Here is a 19,313-nt window from a genome sequence, read left to right on the forward strand (position 1 = left end):
GGGGATCTTCCCAACCCAGAGACTGAATGAGTAAAGAGGTTGTGTGGTGTGAGTGTGTGCATGTAAATATAATACTCAGCCATAAAAGAGAATGAAATAAAGCCGTTTTGCAAGAGCACAGATGGACGTGGAGATAATCATACTGAGTGAAGTAACTAAATAAAAAAAGACAAACACCACAGTATATCACTTATCTGTGGAATCTAAAATACGATGCAAATGAATTTATCTACAACACACAGACTCATGAACACAAAACATGGTTCCCAAAGGCTAAGAGGGGTGAGAGATAGACTAGGAATACGGGGCAGGGAGGCCCTCCAGGACAGTCTTTCCCGTGGAAGCAGCAGGCCAGTCCCCTTCAGGGTGGACAGGACCCACGGGAAGGAGCAGGGCAGGAGAGAGTGCGCACATAACAAGCATCAGAGGAGTGAGTGCTGGCCCAGCTCTGGCCCTAGTTTTTCCAAAGGAAAGGCTAAGCGGCCACCCTGCACTGAGGAAGAAGATCGGGACATGGAAACCCATCCTGGACGTGGTCGCAGGCCCCCGGCTGGCTACAGGGACACCAGGACAGGGCGGGGGGGCCGGGCAGGTCTGCAAGCTGCGCCAGGCTCAGGGCGGTCACCAGTCATGACACGGAGCCGGCGGCCCAGGGGGCTTCACACGTGTTGGGGGGCTTGACAGTTCCTTTCCCTGTGAATCTGTGGCTCCCCCTAAAAACTGGCTCCTTCCTGGTTGCTGCATGTTTACCGCTGCAGCTGTCTTGTCACTTGGATTTCGGGTTTCACTCTATCATAGTTTCTTGGCCTCATGAAAACATGGCACAGGATAACAAGGGGCTAATTCAAGAGCTCGGCCGTGAGAGCAGATGTTGAAGGATCAACAAGTGTAAAGTCCTCCTGGAGTGGCCCACGTGAGCCTCAGCGGGTGGGCCTCAGAGCTTGATACCCTCTGAGACAGTGGGGAGGGGGCGAGGGGGAGAGAGAGAGAGGAGAGAGAGAGAGGAGAGAGTGCACGCGCGCGAGCAGGTTCCCAGGCTACAGCCTCAGAAGACCCAAGTCTCAGCACAAAACCATTCCCTCCGACGGCTTCGGGTCAGGCCGTGAGCAGCTCACAAATCCTAGATGGCCGGGCTCTTCACCTCCTACCTAGTGGCTGTTTAATACTCAGATGATATAACAACAATTGCTGGCTCGGCCAACGCTCTCTGCTCGAGAGAAGCTGGTGGCGTTTTTACAAGCGAGAAATGCCCTGGCAAAGGGCGCAAGGAGGTTGGCTCCACCAGTAGTAACTCTGTCCTGAATGTAAGCAATGCTCTTGGTTTTATTGTCAGAGTTTCCCAGCATCCACCCATAATTAATTTTTTGAAAAATCAAATGCAAGCTGGACAGAGCAGTTTATGCGGCATTAACCCAGGGCAGAAATCACGGCATGGCAGCAGCGGGAAGTTTAAGACAATGTTTGCACACACTGACCTTCTGGCCTCTCCCCTTCTTCCTGGATTCCTCCCGCGGTCTGAGGAGGTCCTGGCAGCCTTTCCATGAGCTGGCCACAACACCATGCCCTGTTGGTCCACTTTTCACACCTAAAACCCAAGCGGATTGAAGATTAGCTACAAGTTTACATGGCCTGAAATACTAATGCAACTTAAGCCGAATAAATTTTTTTTAATTAATTCACTTATTCTGGCAACAAGAAAGTATAGTCTTTGACAATAAACATTACGTACTGCTTGCTCTTTGAGGTCTAGTTATAACATTCCATTGATTATCCTCCAATATCCCAAGGAATTCACAACTCAAGGGTCAGAAACAACCGTGCCTGTCACGTGACAACGCACTAGTCCCACAGAACCCCGCCAGTCCAACTGAAGGCCTGATGAGCACCCTGACGCCCACAGAGGCTCCCCTGCTGGCCTGGTGGCTAAGACGCCCAGCTCCCAGCGCCGGGGGCCTGCGCACCACCCCTCGCAGGCAACTGGATCCCACGCGCTGCAACTAAGCGTTCTCATGCCACAGCTGAGACCCCGCATGGTCAAATAAACAATTTTTTAAAAAAAAGATGCCTAAACTTTATGTATTATTCAAACTCCAATTCTTCAGTTTTGATCTAATGATCAAAAATCAGCTTCTCCAAGAAGGCAGTTCTGTATTAGAAGAAATAAATCTTAGCTCTGGGGCAAGTCTGAGTTACTCTAGAAAACAGCCTTTGGTACAAAGTTTCAGGTTACAATCTATATAACTGAGAGATGGTGATTTTATGTCCCACAAACTTACACCTCAGACCAAACTTTTGTCCTGAAGACACACTAAGCCAAATAGAACATATGTCAAATGAGGCTTCGTCAGATGCTAAATGGTGTAGAAACGCTAAGTAACCAAAAACGGAGTGTGAGTTATTTAACTGAAATGATTCACCTACAGCTGCAGCTTCGGATCATGCTCCTTGATTTCACTCTTTCTGCCCCAAAGAGCCTGCCTGCTGTGTGACGTTCCCGGCGCTCTGAAGCACTCCTCAGACCAGCTGCAATGCACACAGCTTCACAGAGGGCACATGGCAGCCTCGGGTGACACTCGGGGCCCAGCCACAGCCTCCCTAAAACGCCATCGCCCTTGGATGCCAACATGCTTGTCAACAAGGTGTCTACACTCTGGAGCTGCCCATTGAAGATGTTTCAGTTCAGTTCAGTTCAGTTCAGTTCATTTCAGTTGCTCAGTCGTGTCTGACTCTTTGTGACCCCATGAATCGCAGCACGCCAGGCCTCCCTGTCCATCACCATCACCCGGAGTTCACTCAGACTCATGTCCATCGAGTCCGTGATGCCATCCAGCCATCTCATCCTCAGTCATCCCCTTCTCCTCCTGCCCCCAATCCCTCCAAGCATCAGAGTCTTTTCCAATGAGTCAACTCTCCGCATGAGGTGTCTGAAGTACTGGAGTTTCAGCTTTAGCATCATTCCTTCCAAAGAAATCACAGGGTTGATCTCCTTCAGAATGGACTGGGTGGATCTCCTTGCAGTCCAAGGGACTCTCAAGAGTCTTCTCCAACACCACAGTTCAAAAGCATCAATTCTTTGGTGCTCAGCCTTCTTCACAGTCCAACTCTCACATCCATACATGACCACAGGAAAAACCATAGCCTTGACTAGACAGACCTTGTCCGGCAAAGTAATGTCTCTGCTTTTGAATATACTATCTAGGTTGGTCATAACTTTTCTCCAAGGAGTAAGCGTTTTTAATTTCATGGCTGCAGTCACATCGGCATTTTGGAGCAAAAATAAAGTCTGACACTGTTTCATGTTCCCATCTATTTCCATGAAGTGATGGGACCAGATGCCATGATCTTCGTTTTCTGAATGTTGAGCTTTAAGCCAACTTTTCAACTCTCCTCTTTCACTTTCATCAAGAGGCTTTACAGCTCCTCTTCACTTTCTGCCATAAGGGTGGTGTCATCTGCATATCTGAGGTGATTGATATTTCTCCTGTACTCTTTGATTCCAGCTTGTGTTTCTTTCCAGTCCAGTGTTTCTCATGATGTACTCTGCATAGAAGCTTAAATAAGCAGGGTGACAATATACAGCCTTGACGTACTCCTTTTCCTATTTGGAACCAGTCTGTTGTTCCATGTCCAGTTCTAACTGTTGCTTCCTGACCTGCATACAGATTTCTCAAGAGGCAGGTCAGGTGGTCTGGTATTTCCATCTCTTTCAGAATTCTCCACAGTTTATTGTGATCCACACAAGTCAAAGGCTTTGGCATAGTCAATAAAGGCAGAAATAGATGTTTTTCTGGAACTCTCTTGCTTTTTCGATGATCCAGCGGATGTTGGCAATTTGATCTCTGGTTCCTCTGCCTTTTCTAAAACCAGCTTGAACATCGGGGAGTTCACGGTTCACATATTGCTGAAGTCTGGCTTGTAGAATTTTGAGCATTACTTTACTAGCTATGTGAGATGAGTGCAATTGTGCGCTAGTTTGGAGCCTTGCTTTCAACATCCTGTGAATGTGGAATGCTGCAAAAGTGAACTTGTCCCACTCCTAAGTAGCCACTGCATGAGTTTGGCCAAACTCAGCAGTGGCATATTGGAGCTGGACAAGTCAGTCTTTTGCAGCCATACATAACGTTCCAAAGATATTGCTCAAACTACCGCACAACTGCACTCATCTCACATCGCTAGCTTTAAAGTAATGCTCAAAATTCTACAAGCCAGACTTCAGCAATATGTGAACCGTGAACTCCCCGATGTTCAAGGCTGGTTTTAGAAAAAGGCAGAGGAACCAGAGATCAAATTGCCAACATCCGCTGGATCATCGAAAAAGCAAGAGAGTTCCAGAAAAACATCTGCCTTATTGACTATGCCAAAGCCTTTGATTGTGTGGATCACAATAAACTGTGGAGAATTCTGAAAGAGATGGGAAATACCAGACCACCTGACCTGCCTCTTGAGAAATCTGTATGCAGGTCAGGAAGCAACAGTTAGAACTGGACATGGAACAACAGACTGGTTCCAAATAGGAAAAGGAGTACGTCAAGGCTGTATATTGTCACCCTGCTTATTTAAGTTCTATGCAGAGTACATCATGAGAAACACTGGACTGGAAGAAACACAAGCTGGAATCAAGAGTACCAGGAGAAATATCAATCACCTCAGATATGCAGATGACACCACCCTTATGGCAGAAAGTGAAGAGGAGCTGTAAAGCCTCTTGATGAAAGTGAAAGAGGAGAGTGAAAAGTTGGCTTAAAGCTCAACATTCAGAAAACGAAGATCATGGCATCTGGTCCCATCACTTCATGGGAAATAGATGGAGAAACAGTAGAAACAGTGTCAGACTTTATTTTTGGGGGCTCCAAAATCACTGCGATGGTGACTGCAGCCATGAAATTAAAAGACGCTTACTCCTTGGAAGAAAAGTTATGACCAACCTAGATGTATATTCAAAAGCAGAGACATTACTTTGCGGACTAAGGTCTGTCTAGTCAAGGCTATGGTTTTTCCTGTGGTCATGTATGGATGTGAGAGTTGGACTGTGAAGAAAGGCTGAGCGCCGAAGAATTGATGCTTTTGAACTGTGGTGTTGGAGAAGACTCTTGAGAGTCCCTTGGACTGCAAGGAGATCCAACCAGTCCATTCTGAAGGAGATCAGCCCTGGGATTTCTTTGGAAGGAATGATGCTGAAGCTGAAGCTCCAGTACTTTGGCCACCTCATGCGAAGAGTTGGCTCATTGGAAAAGAACTCTGATTCTGGTTGGGATTGGGGGCAAGAGGAGAAGGGGACGACGAGGATGAGATGGCTGGATGGCATCACTGACTTGATGGACATGAGTCTGAGTGAACTCGGGAGTTGGTGATGGACAGGGAGGCCTGGGCGTGCTGCGATTCANGAAGAGCTTTTAGACACACAGATATTGCCCCATCCTTAGAAGGAAATGGCAACTCCAGTATTCTTGCCTGGAAAATCCCATGGACGGAGGGACTGTAGGCTACAGTCCACGGGGTCGCAAAGGCTCAGACACCACTGAGTGACTAACACTTTCTTCTTTCTTAGGGAGCTTGCAACAATGTAGACATAGAGAAATGAACACAACATAAGGATTAAAGGATTTAAGAGCCGTCAGGAATTAAAAGTCATGTAACGTGAGAGCTGACTGCTGCGCAAGCACTTCCAATACAATAGGACTCTCTGATAAAACAGATATCATTAAGTTTGGTGGGTCTGACTGGCAGCGTTCAACTCTTCCTTCAAAACTGAGGGTTTAGCTCAGTGGCAACAAAACGCAGAACAATGGTTAAGCATTTTGTTGAATTCAAACTAGTCATTTGCAACTTGAGCCCCTAGATGCTCTAAGGCCAGGTTCTAAACCACCTACGGGCGGTCCTAAGATGGTGGAGGAATAGGACGGGGAGACCACTTTCTCCCCAACAAATTCATCAAAAGAACATTTCAACGCTGAGCAAATTCCACAAAACAGCTTCTGAATGCCGGCAGAGGACAACAGGCACCCAGAAAAGCAGCCCATTGTCTTCGAAAGGACATAGGAAAAAATATAAAAGACAAAAAAAGAGACAAAAGAGGGAGGGACGGAGCTCCGTCCCAGGAAGGGAGTCTTAAAAAGAGAGAAGTTTCCAAACACCAGGAAACACTCTCACTGCCGAGTCTGGGGCGAGCCTTGGAAGCACAGAGGCAACATAACAGGGAGGAAAAATAAATAAATAATTAAAACCCACAGATTACGAGCCCAAGGGTAACTCCCCCGGCGGAGAAGCAGCGCAGACGCCTGCACCGGCCACTAGCAAGCGGGGGCTGGGCAGGGAGGCGCGGGCTGCAGCGCTTAGAGTAAGGATTGGCCGAATGCCCCGAGGGCAATCTGAGGGAACTAACTTGGGCTAGCAAACCAGACTGTGGGACAGCTAAACCACCTACGGACCCTAATACTGGACTCCTTCGGAGGCTCAAACCAGTCACATGCGGATCCCACCACGCCCCCAGCAGTCTTGGATTTTTGCCCTGTCCTCCTAGTCCTTTTACAGCCCCGGGTGACTGCCCAACCCTGGTGAAGGTTTCAGCGTCTAGACACCTTACTTGGAGCAAATGGGTTAGCGGCCGTGTGAGGGTATTCTGTATACAGTAGCGTGTGCTAAGATCTGGCTATGCCAAGCTTCTTACTTTCATTCATTTTGCCTCAATTCTAGCTGAGAACAGGAAAAGAGGTTGTAAAGCATTCTGTCGGCTTCCCAGGTGGCTCAGTGGTAAAGAATTCTGCCTGCCAGTCCAGGAAACGGGTTCAACCCCTGGGTCGGGAAGGTCCCCGGGAGAAAGGAATGGCAACCCACTCTAGTTCTTGCCTGGAGAATCCTATTGGCAGAGGAGCCTGGCGGGCTACAGTCCCTGGGGTCACAGAATCAGATATGACTTAGTGACTAAGTAACAACAAAGCGTTTCGTAGACATAAAGGTCCAGACTACGCATTGTCTCTTAACACCTAAGACAAACATTGCTAATGACGTGTTTTCACAATCATGCAGTCACAGACTGATAACAGCAAATGATTTATGTAGTTATGTTAAAATATCAGCTCACAAAGAGCTACAGTCATTGACTCATGTCTTCTTTAAGGATGTCATCAGTGAACTGCAAGTAGCTGAAAGGGCCAAGAAAGGAGAACAGGTCGATCCCATTCCTTGCAGCAGTTCAGTGAGCAGACGCCGACCCCTAGCGTCCTGGCCCCCCCACCTCCTGGAGACCCTTGCTGTCTGCTCCTCAAGTGGGCTGTCATCACCTCAAAGGTGATTTCACCACAGCTCAGAAAGTCATCCATCACTGAAGTTCCTAATTTGATGCCTCTTACGGAGACCTCCCAGCTGAGATGCAGCCTGATAAACTCAGCACCTAGTGGACGTCTACTGTGAATGCCTCCGGGAACATTCAACTGGCCTGCCACGTCCACCCTCTATCTGCTCTTCCTCCAGCACGCCCCTGTATGATGAGTGTTATCAACCATCCAGGACCAAAGTCATAAATCCTAGACTCTCTTCTCTCCTCATGTTCATTCTTCATTATACAAGTGATTCACGGTCTCCATTTCAAAGGGAAAAAAGACCAAATACAAAGGGAAAAAATTCATAGCCCCAGAATGTTTATCATTAAGTTATGCCTGAACTTTTGCCAATTAAAAATCTGTCTGGGTTATCAATATCATCAAGTACTGATACATCAAGATGAGAAAGTGACCCCAGCTGCCTCTCAGAGGGCATCAGTTAAACCACTGCCTCCCCTCACCTAGCGGAGATAAGCAGGATTAAGAACTATTTCAATACTGAGGGGCGATCTCTCTGGGTCAGAACCACGGGCAGGCAGCTTAACACACGGTTGAGAAGAAACATTAAATTTCTTCAGAGATGGTCCACAGCAAGGTCCTGCCCAGGGCAGAGCAACACAGAACAAACTCTTACTCTCCACATCCATCCTGCACACCCCACCTTCCTACTGCCAAGACACAGAATTAAGACTAATAACACTACTGCTAATAATATATTTAAGCAACTACTATTTACCAGAACAAGACAGTCTGCAAGATCAAAGACCAAAAAGGTTTGAGAGGGTTGATTTAAGGGTCTATAATTTCAATGACAAAGGCATATACTATAACATTTTAACACTGTCCCAAGGGGAAATTTCTTCTGAGCTCCTAAAATCTGAATAATGAATTACTTAAGAGCGATATAGAATGCAGAATTTTGAGACTGTGGGAAGAAAGTCCTTTCTATATATACTTTTGGGAATTGGGGTATGTGCAAGTTCGCAGGTTCTATGCAAGCAAGACTCAGCTGACAATTCACACACACACACACAGCTGCCAAAACATCAAGTTCATTTTGTTAACCAAGAAGAAAGCCAAACTAAAATCTAATCATAATCTTCAAAAGATGATGTGGCATCATTTCCTTCATAATCATTGTACAGATAATTAACACATGGATTTTAAACATGCAGATCAGCTTTAATACCACATAACCTCTCCCATTGGGAGTCACCTCTCCATCTTTTGAAATCTCTGATCCTCGTATGTAGATTAACCTGACCACATGTTCCCTGCACGTCTAAGCTTGAAGGAAAGGGACAGAGCTTCACATCGTTACCCTGCTAGTGCTCACGTGTTGAACATAGCAGGTGCAGAGTACACATATGATTAATTAGGAAACAAATGAGGTCAAATAATCAACAGGTTCTAACACCTTCCTTGTAGTCAGTCTTCCTGCTAAGGCTGGGTAGCCTACATCAAGCTGCCAGGACCGCTTAACTCCTCTGGCAGGTTCCAAAGGAGAGGATATGGGGAAGCACTCAGGCTAAACATGACACCTTAGAGACAACTCCTGTAAACCTTCCTCCCAAACACTAAATGTTTTGGCAACTGGCAAAATGGATTAAAGAAATGAGCTGTAACTGGTGGTGGATCACTAGCTTATCAGTCAGAGTAAAGGATACCAGGAATGTCTCTCAGTTAAATTCAGGGATGGGCTAAAATATCACAGGACCCTCCTACCCCTGTATGAATAGGGCAGCTGCCAAAGCTGGTACTTGGAGGTCATATCCAAGACTTGGTCCCCAATGGCTGTATGAGAAACTACAGGGCTGAGGGCTTTCTAGCAGCCTGATGCTGACCAGTATCCAGAAAGGAGCCCTGAGAATCCTGTCTGCCTCTTGTAAAGCTTTCAGATCAGGTGCAGAGGACCCTGCGGTGCTACAGTCCACGGGGTCGCAAGTCCATGGGGACACAACTTAGGGACTAAACCACCGTCACCACCACCACAGTTAACTTAAAGGACAATGCCTGAGACTTCAGCACACTGATCTGATCTGTGGACAGTCCCCCATTTGTGTGCCAAAATGTTTAATAAATATCTGTGTGTCTGGAGACTTGCCTTCAACAAGAGCTGGTAGATGGAGCTCGGGTCATAGAAATGTGCTAAGAAGCCTTCATCAACCTCTACCGGCGACTGTTATTTATGAAAAAGAACCTAGTAACTGGACAGAACCGAACAGTTTAGATAAGCCATGTCTGTGCTGACACGCAACTCCATCAACCACAGACAAGCCTCGATCAGACCAAGGGACCGGGGGAGGGTGCGGGCACAGGAAGGATCTCCTTCTGCTCTTGCCCATGGCCACGCGGCACCAGTGGAAGGAAGCCCTTCAGCGACCTTTGTTAGTGAGGAACCTGCAATGGCCCAGCTGTGCAGTAGTCCAGGAGGAGTCAGATTTATCTGCTTGACCATGAAGACCTACTCAGGTGGTTGCCTGAAGAGCCGTGGTCAGAAGTCCCAAGCGGGGAAGGGGAGGGAAAGCCATTTCCACACATTAAGTAACAACAAGCAGCTTTATACACTTCCTGCCCTGCGGTGCCGGAAGTTAAAACCGTGGGATCTTAATTCTCATGAAAATTTAACATAATCTATTTCCCACAAGCCAGCTACAGTTTCAGCAACGACTTACAGACCTTGAGGAAAGGGCAAAGCACACATTTGCTCAAAACCCACGTGACTGCAAAACCGAGGTGCTTCATCTGCACTGGGAGAGCCGGCTACAAAGAACACACAGGGGACACTCTCAGGGGATCCCAGAGATCTTTCCTAGGCAAGCACGTGCTCCAGGAAGACAACTGCTCAGGGACTGGTAGCAGGATCTGGTAGTCCCCATCCGTGTGAAACGGCATTAGCTGAAGTCCCCAAAATCTTACTACGTGGCATTAGAAGAGGTGGCAAGAATACACAGAACTGTACAAAAAAGATCTTCACGACCCAGATAATCATGAGGATGTGTTCACTAATCTAGAGCCAGACATCTTGGAATGTGAAGTCAAGTGGGCCTTGGAAAGCATCACTACAAACAAAGCTAGTGGAGGTGATGGAATTCCAGTTGAGCTGTTTCAAATCCTGAAAGATGATGCTGTGAAAGTGCTGCACTCAATATGCCAGCAAATCTGGAAAACTCAGCAGTGGCCACAGGACTGGAAAAGGTCAGTTTTCATTCCAATCCCAAAGAAAGGCAATGCCAAAGAATGTTCAAACTACCGCACAATTGCACTCATCTCACACACTAGTAAAGTAATGCTCAAAATTCTCCAAGCCAGGCTTCAGCAACACGTGAACCGTGAACTCCCTGATGTTCAAGCTGGTTTTAGAAAAGGCAGAGGAACCAGAGATCAAATTGTCAACATCCGCTGGATCATGGAAAAACCAAGAGAGCTCCAGAAAAACATCTATTTCTGCTTTAGTGACTATGCCAAAGCCTTTGACTGTGTGGGTCACAATAAACTGTGGAAAATTCTGAAAGAGATGGGAATACCAGACCACCTGACCTGCCTCTTGAGAAATCTGTATGCAGGTCAGGAAGCAACAGTTAGAACTGGACATGGAACAACAGACTGGTTCCAAGTAGGGAAAGGAGTACGTCAAGGCTGTATATTGTCACCCTGCTTATTTAACTTCTATGCAGAGTACATCATGAGAAACGCTGGACTGGAAGAAACACAAGCTGGAATCAAGATTGCCAGGAGAAATATCAATAACCTCAGATATGCAGATGACATCAGCCTTATAGCAGAAAGTGAAGAGGAACCAAAACGCCTCTTGATGAAAGTGAAAGAGGAGAGTGAAAAAGTTGGCTTAAAGCTCAACATTCAGAAAACGAACATCGTGGCATCTGGTCCCATCACTTCATGGGAAATAGATGGGGAAACAGTGGAAACAGTGTCAGACTTTATTTTTTTGGGCTGCAAAATCACTGCAGATGGTGACTGCAGCCGTGAAATTAAAAGACGCTTACTCCTTGGAAGAAAAGTTATGACCAACCTAGATAGTATATTCAAAAGCATAGACATTACTTTGCCGACTAAGGTCCATCTAGTCAAGGCTATGGTTTTTCCTGTGGTCATGTATGGATGTGAGAGTTGGACTGTGAAGAAGGCTGAGCGCCAAAGAATTGATGCTTTTGAACTGTGGTGTTGGAGAAGACTCTTGAGAGTTCCGTGGACTGCAAGGAGATCCAACCAGTCCATTCTGAAAGAGATCAACCCTGTGATTTCTTTGGAAGGAATGATGCTAAAGCTGAAACTCCAGTACTTCGGACACCTCATGTGAAGAGTTGACTCATTGGAAAAGACTCTGATGCTTGGAGGGATTGGGGGCAGGAGGAGAAGGGGACGACTGAGGATGAGATGGCTGGATGGCATCACAGACTTGATGGACGTGAGTCTGGGTGAACTCCGGGTGATGGTGATGGACAGGGAGGCCTGGCGTGCTGCGATTCACGGGGTCGCAAAGAGTCGGACACGACTGAGCGACTTAACTGAAATGCACATCAATTTTGGTGACAAGAGCTCTCAATCTGAACCCCTACTAAGTTCTCTCTCCCCGAAAGGAGAATTCTATCCTCATTAGAATTGTATTACAAAAGACTTTACTGAATTTGTGAGTTTCGTGAATAAAAAATTTGTGAAAATGGTTTTCTCACTATACCTATATACCTTGATTTTGCGCCCTGACCCACAAAGTTTAATATTTTAGATTAACGTATTCTGACTTGATACTGGAAAACTTCATTGACTCCTGAAATACATGTAGAGATGAGGCAGCTTTGCCGCTCCATTGACACCAACGGAAATGACTGACATGTTTCAAAAACAAAAAATGACATTAAGACACCAGGACACCATAGTCCTATGCATGCAGTAAAAACTCTATAAATGTCTTGAATTTAAGGCGCTTGTGCAAACACACCCACGGACCATCTGGAAGGAAACGCACCACTGCTGGCAGCCTGTCTCTAGCAGACACTGACCGCGGCCTGTGCACGAGCACCTGGGGTTACATCCAAAACATCAGTCACAACTGGCTTCTCGTCACATGTGGAAACAAAAGCAAAGCAACCCAGGATGGCCCCTGCTTGAGAGCACTTCCTCCCAGTCGCTCTCAGCCCAGAGTAGCTGCTGCTGCAGTGAGCCCACTGCGGCTCCTGCGAGCATTTTCGACCTCAGGACATTCACACTCGCCATTTCCACAGGCTGAAACACAGCCCCCAGCCACAAGGCACCTCTTCTCCTGTGCCCAGGCCTGAGGGCTGAGGTCACCACCTCCGAGAAGCCCTCCCTGGCTGCCTTCCCTAACCAGAACACTTCTACTCATGCCTTTTGCCACCTGACGTGACGCTGACATTCCTGTGCTGCCCATCCTCATCAGGACACAGCCTCTGCATGTGTGGGGTGGGGGAAGATAGGAGTCACTGCCCGCTTCTCTCCCATCTTCCTGGGAATCAGAGGGGATCATGGGACACAACAGCTGCATGGAAATAGCTGCTAAATGAACCAACAGAAGCAGGCGAGGTCAGGACGGTTTTACTCTTTTTAGCGATTTGTCTTACACTGAGCATGTGCTTGTTTAGTTTATGAAACTAAAAAAGTTTAGAAAGAAGAAACTACTGGTTAATAGGGAACATTTCATGCAAAGATGGGCACAATAAAGGACAGAAACGGTATGGACCTAACAGAAGCAGGAGATACTAAGAAGTGGCAAGAATACACAGAAGAACTGTACAAAAAAGGTATTATGGGCCCAGATAACCACGAAGCTGTGACCATTCACCTAGAGTCAGACATCACGGACCGCAAAGTCAAGTGGGCCATAGGAAGCGTTACTATGAACGAGCCAGTGGAGGTGATGGAATCCCAGCTGAGCTACTTCAAATCCTAACAGATGCTATTAGAGAGCTGCACTCAACATGCCAGCAAATTTGGAAAACTCAGCAGTGGCCACATGACTGGAAAAGGTCAGTTTTCATTCTAATCCCAAAGGGTAATGCCAAAGAATGTTGAAACTACCACACAATTGTGCTCATTTCACATGCTTAGCAAGGTAATGCTCTAAATCCTTCAAGCTAGGCTTCAACAGTACATGAACTGAGAACTTCCATATGTGCGAGCTGGATTTAGAGAAGGCAGAAGAACCACAGATGAAACAGCCAACATCTGCTGAATCACAGGAAAAAAAAAAGAGAACTCTAGAAAAACATCTGCTTTACTGACTACGCCAAAGCCTTTGACTGTGTGGATCACAACAAACTGGAAATTTCTTGAGAGATGGAACTATCAGACCACCTTACCTGCCTCCTGAGAAACCTGTATGCAGGTCAAGAAGCAACAGTTAGAACCAGACATGGAAAGACAGACTGGTTCCAAATTGGGAAAGGAGTACATCAAGGCCGTATATTGTCACCTTGCTTATTTAACTTATATGCAGAGTACATCATGTGAAATGCTGGGCTGGATAAATCACAAGCTGAATCAGGACTGCCAGGAGAAATATCAATAACCTGATATACGCAGATGACACCACCCTAACAGCAGAAAGCAAAGAGGAACTAAAGAGCCTCTTGATGAAGGTGAAAGAGGACAGTGAAAAAGCTGGCTTAAAACTCAACATTCAAAAAACTAAGATCATGGCATCTGGTCCCATCACTTAAAGACAAATAGATGGGGAAACAACGATAACAGTGAAAGACTTTCATTTCCTTGGGCTCAAAAATCACTGCAGATGGCGACTGAAATTAAAAGATGCTTGCTCCTTGGAAGAAAAGCTATGACCAATCTAAACGGTGTATTAAAAAGCAGAGACATCACTTTGCCAACAAAAGTCCATCTAGTCAAAGCTATGTTTCTTCCAGTAGTCATATATGGATGTGAGAGTTGGACCCTAAAGAAGGCTAAGAGCTGAAGAATTGATGCTTTCAAATTGTGTTGCTGGAGAAAACTCTTGAGAATCCCTTGGAGAGCAAGGAGATCAAACCACTCAATCCTAAAGGAAATCAGTCCTCAATAATCATTGGAAGGAGTGATGCTGAAGCTCCAATACTTTGCCCACCTGATGCAAAGAGCCAACTCACTGGAAAAGACCCTGATGCTGGGAAAGACAGAGCAGGAGGAGTGGGCAACAGAGGATGAGACGGTTGGATGGCATCACCGACTCGAAGGACCTGAGGTTGAGCAAATCCTGGGAAATAGAAAGGACAGGGAAACCTGGTGTGCTGCAGTCCATGGGGTCATGGAGAGTCAGACAGGACTGATCACATGAATCAGGTTTCTCCCTCCACGCACTTTTCTACTAACATTTATTTTTGAGTCTCTCAGTAACTTGTTCTCACAAGCTCTACAGCACATTTTAGATACTACCAAGGGCAATAAGTAAAAGTAAACAGAAAGCATAAATTGAAAAAAGACTTTTATTTCAACATCAGGATTTGGAGAGGCACAGCTTGATGTACAGCTTGGGCTTTGCTGCTCCACGGTTTCAGCATCTCTCGACCATCTCAGATGGCTGCAGGCAAAGAGCAGTTACCTGTGCTGGGTTCCCAAAGAGGGGAAACGCCAGGTGGGCTGACTATGGACCTCCTAAAACATCGGTGGGTCCTGATTTTATATAACAAAACAAAGAGATAGGGTTAGGTTACCAGATAGTTAGCTCTTTTCCTGCCCTAAATTCAGTGACCTTCTGTCTACTGAAGTGACATAAAACAGGGGGCATCCAGATGTCCTGACATTAGTGCACTGAGAATATCTGACCCATTTCTGAATCAGACTGAGCTATTCCGGGGTCCTCCCCGCACCCCACGACCCCACAGGGCCCTGGATGTGGGGTGAGTCCCAGAGGAGGGCGATCACTGCTCACAGTGTTGGGACTGCAGGGTGCTTCACACTACCTGAAAGCAGATTTTTATTTTTACTTGATTATGTTTGCACATCACTAAGTATTATTCAAAACCTGAGATGGAAACCAAGAATGAGAATGTAAGGTTCAAGAACAGGATCTTCTTAATTACTACACCTCTGTATACCCACTGTTTTCTATTAACTTTAGATCTGACATCATTTTAATGCAAGTATTTCAAAAACACATACTAACCATAAAGGAACATAAAATAAAGGTTGTCAAATTTTATGTATTTTATAAATATATAATAAAGTTTTATATAGATGAGAAAGCTCAGATATAAAAATGTTAATAATACACAGACTAAATTCTCTGAGATGATCCTGAGGAGTCTCAACCCAAGGGAAAAATACACAAAACAACTATGTCCATTTCAATCCCTATGACTTCTCCATTTTAAAAACGTTAAGATGGGGGGAAAAAAGATGAAGGTTAAGATGATTTCAGGATTTAACAAAATAATGAAGCATAAACTTGGCTTCACTGAAATTTTAACACAATCTTTAGGTGGAGATTTAAGTTCATGAGTTTTCACTTTTGACTGCTGAAACCTATTTGTGCATATAATCAGAAAGTCAAAAAGCTTTTCTATTGTTGTTCACTTCAGTTCAGTCGCTCAGTCGTATCCAACTCTTTGTGACCCCATGAACTGCAGCATGCCAGGCCTCCATGTCCAAAACCAATTCCCAGAGTTCACCTAAACTCATGTGCATCGAGTCGGTGATGCCATTCAGCCATCTCATCCTCTGTCGTCCCCTTCTCCTCCTGCCCTCAATCCCTCCCAGTATCAGGGTCTTTTCCAATGAGTCAACTCTTTGCATGAGGTGGCCAAAGTACTGGAGTTTCAGCTTCAGCATCAGTCCTTCCAATGAACACCCAGGACTGATCTCCTTTAGGATAGACTGGTTGGATCTCCATATAGCCCAAGGGACTCACAAGAGTCTTCTCCAACACCACAGTTCAAAAGCATCAATTCTTCGGCGCTCAGCCTTCTTCACAGTCCAACTCTCACATCCACACATGACCACTGGAAAACCATAGCCTTGACTAGACGGACCTTTGTTGGCAAAGTAATGTCTCTGCTTTTTAATGCTATCTAGGTTGGTCATAACTTTTCTTCCAAGGAGTAAGCGTCTTTTAATTTCATGGCTGCAATCACCACCTGCAGTGATTTTGGAGCCCCCCAAAATAAAGGCTGACACTGTTTTCCCATCTATTTCCCATGAAATGATGGGACCAGATGCCATAACCTTAGTTTTCTGAATGTTAAGCTTTAAGCCAACTTCTCCCTCTCCTCTTTCATCAAGAGGCTTTTTACTTCCTCTTCACTTTCTGCCATAAGGGTGGTGTCATCTGCATATCTGAGGTTACTGATATTTTTCCCGTTCTATTGTTGTTACTTTTGCTATAATGACATAGTCTGCTACCATGGTTTTAATTACCATGGTTTAGATAGGAATAAATCTATTTAAATTATATGCTTAAAGCAAATAAAAGGAAACCTAAGAAGGTCTCTTACAATGAACTACTTGCTTAAAGTATTAAATATTTCTCCACAGCTAACACCAGGTAGTCTTTTTAAAAATAAATATTGATAACTTACTTCCACATTTGTTTTTAAGTCTTTTCTTGACAAAAATGCATGATTTACACTGCCATAATTTCCCTTCTAAAATAAACAGCCTCACTGTTATAAACAGATGCACGATTTACACTGCCTTAACTTCCCTTTTAAAGTACACAGCCTCCCTGTTTTAAGCAGGTCATTTTAAAAGCTCTCCACTAGTGTGCGTCTCTGCTCAGCGATGCTGCAGTGAGAGGCCACAGTGAAACCAGGACAGACACCCTCTCGAGGCCATTCTCCACAAAAGGCAGCACCTACAGGACTTAGGGAAATGTACTCATAACAACAGGCTTAAGCAAGGAACCTAGCAACTCCATAGGGCAGTAAGCTGTCTATTCCTCAAGAATAAAGAATTTACCATTGTAAATATCAAACATACATTCTTCAAAGTTTTTTAAAAAAGGGAAAAAAAATATTTTGCTTATGAACAAGCTGTTATATGCGGCAGCTGGACGCCCTGCTGCACATTCTGAGTGGAGAGACCTGCGAGAGGGGCTCACGTACTTTCGCTACTTCCTTGGGCTGGCACCTCCCTCGCCCCTGCGGATCTTCCCTCAGCACGGTCACCTGCAGCGCTCAGTTCACCCTCGCTGTGCGCTGCAGCGGACTCCGCTGTTCCAGGAGGAGCGCCGTCTTTCTGTGCGAGCTGGGTGTCAGTCCATTCTTCCATCTCCTCCCTGCTTCCTGTCAGAGGGCTGGGGTCTCCCTGTGGTCCCGTCTGGGGGAGGAGTCCGCTGGGGGTGTGCAGAGTGTCACCCCCAGCGGGGCGGGCATCGCCCCCACCCTGGGCCTCAGCCCAGGGACAGGGCCCGGGGGTCCCATCAGCAGCAGGCTTGCCTCCCGAGGTCCCGCCACCCAGCCCCACGTCTGCCCTGGAGAGCGCAGGCCTCTCCAGGGGGGGGCCGGGCTTTGCTGTGGAACAGGTGCCGACGGCGGGCCTAGGGCTTCTGCCGATGAGGGAGAGGTTAGCCCTGTCCAGGAGGCTGGTCCTCTCGGTCTTGGAAAGGCTCCTCTGGCAGTGGAGCGGAGGGGGTCTGGAGGGCAGCTGCTCCCCAAGAAGCCCCTCCGAGATCCTCTCCTTGAGATTATCAGGAGAAAAGTAATCATCGTATGAGAACTCCTCGAGGGCCAGATTCTTGACAGCGGCCCTCTGCACAGACCGCAGGCCGCTCTCCGCCTTCCACAGCCGCAGTCGGGGTGCAGGCCGCTGCCCAAGGGACCGCCTCCTCTTCCGCCTCTTCTCCGAGGCTGGACAAGAGTTCTCCGGTGTCTTTTTTCTCTTGGTTGAGGAGCCCATGAGTTGTGCACGTCCCCCCGGGCAGCCTTTTGTAGCGGAGGACACAGGAGACAAAGGCCTCTTCCCGTCAGACAGCCCCTGGGCCGCTGGCCGCGATGGTTTTGAGACGGGGGTGACAACCCCACCCGCAGCCCCGCTCTGCTGGGGGGTCTCTGCCTTGGGAGGACTGCTGGTGGATCTGCGAGGAGTCAAGAGACCCAGGGGATGGGGAGCTGCTGAGGGGCTGACGCTGCCTGTCTGCAGCACCGGCGACACAGCACACACGTCACTTCCCCTTTCAGTGATGAACTCGCCCAGATTCCTCTCCTGAGTCCCACTTGCGGAGCCTCCACAGAGATCTTCAGCAGACACGGGAAGACCACCAGCAAAAGAGTCATCTGAAAAACATTAATGAAGAATTCACTTTTTAAGGGTTTAAATTAGTATAGAAGTATACTTGTCAGTATAACAATACAATGGTGCTCCCTGAGCGCAGCTCTTGGTGCAGAAGGGTCCTCCTTCCACTCTGTCAGGACGCCTTCCGGCCGGCATCCCCAAGCAGGAACGCCGGGCTCCCCGCGGCTCAGACAGGACGGGGTCGGGAGGCGGGAACGTGCTCCAGACACCCACCCGCCGGGTGCCTGGCTCCAGGAAGAGCACCCACAGCCAGTCATGGACCCTCGAGGAAGCCAGGACTCTAGACGGGAGGCCACGCGTCCAGGCTCCAGTGCGATGGACTCCACGCCTGAGGCGACAGTGGGGTCTTAACCCAGCCACAGCATTAATGCTCTACTTAGAGGGCAAGAAGGGAGGCAGCCCCCAGGGAACAGGGGGAATCCCAGCAGGTGGACGGTGCTGTGTCCCCAAGTCCACAGCTGGAAACGCAGCACACATTTAATTATATTAATAGCAGCTGAATAAGCTCAGCTCACTTTTCAAAAGGCTGACAAGCAGCGTGACATGCCTAGGAGTACAGATTCTGAAGCCAGACGGCCTTGGTCGAAGCCTGGGTCAGCCCAATGGCAGACCTGTCTGCCTTTGCCATGCCCTGGTGTTCTCACCGGCAGAATGGGGACATCAGTGTCCACGCCACAGGGCTAACAGGAGAATAGGATGAGACACAAACAAGCGCAATCCCACAAGGAAACAAGG

At 47.1% G+C, this 19,313-nt stretch overlaps 1 protein-coding gene across 3 annotated transcripts in view; it reads right to left on the reverse strand.

Annotated features, from left to right (window-relative positions):
* Positions 1-19,313, reverse strand: part of MCPH1 (microcephalin 1) — a 229,369-nt gene that overhangs the window by 178,779 nt on the left and 31,277 nt on the right. For 2 of the 3 annotated variants that reach the window (XM_018041973.1, XM_018041975.1), the window contains 2 exons: positions 17,390-18,559; positions 1,476-1,585 (listed from right to left, as the gene is read on the reverse strand). In XM_018041973.1, coding sequence (XP_017897462.1) covers positions 1,476-1,585; positions 17,390-18,559 — 1,280 coding nt within the window. The remainder of the gene's footprint in view (positions 1-1,475; positions 1,586-17,389; positions 18,560-19,313) is intronic. The other variant, XM_018041974.1, reaches the window with a different exon arrangement.

This window comes from Capra hircus, chromosome 27 (genome assembly GCF_001704415.2).
Source record: "Capra hircus breed San Clemente chromosome 27, ASM170441v1, whole genome shotgun sequence".
Lineage (NCBI taxonomy): Eukaryota > Metazoa > Chordata > Mammalia > Artiodactyla > Bovidae > Capra > Capra hircus.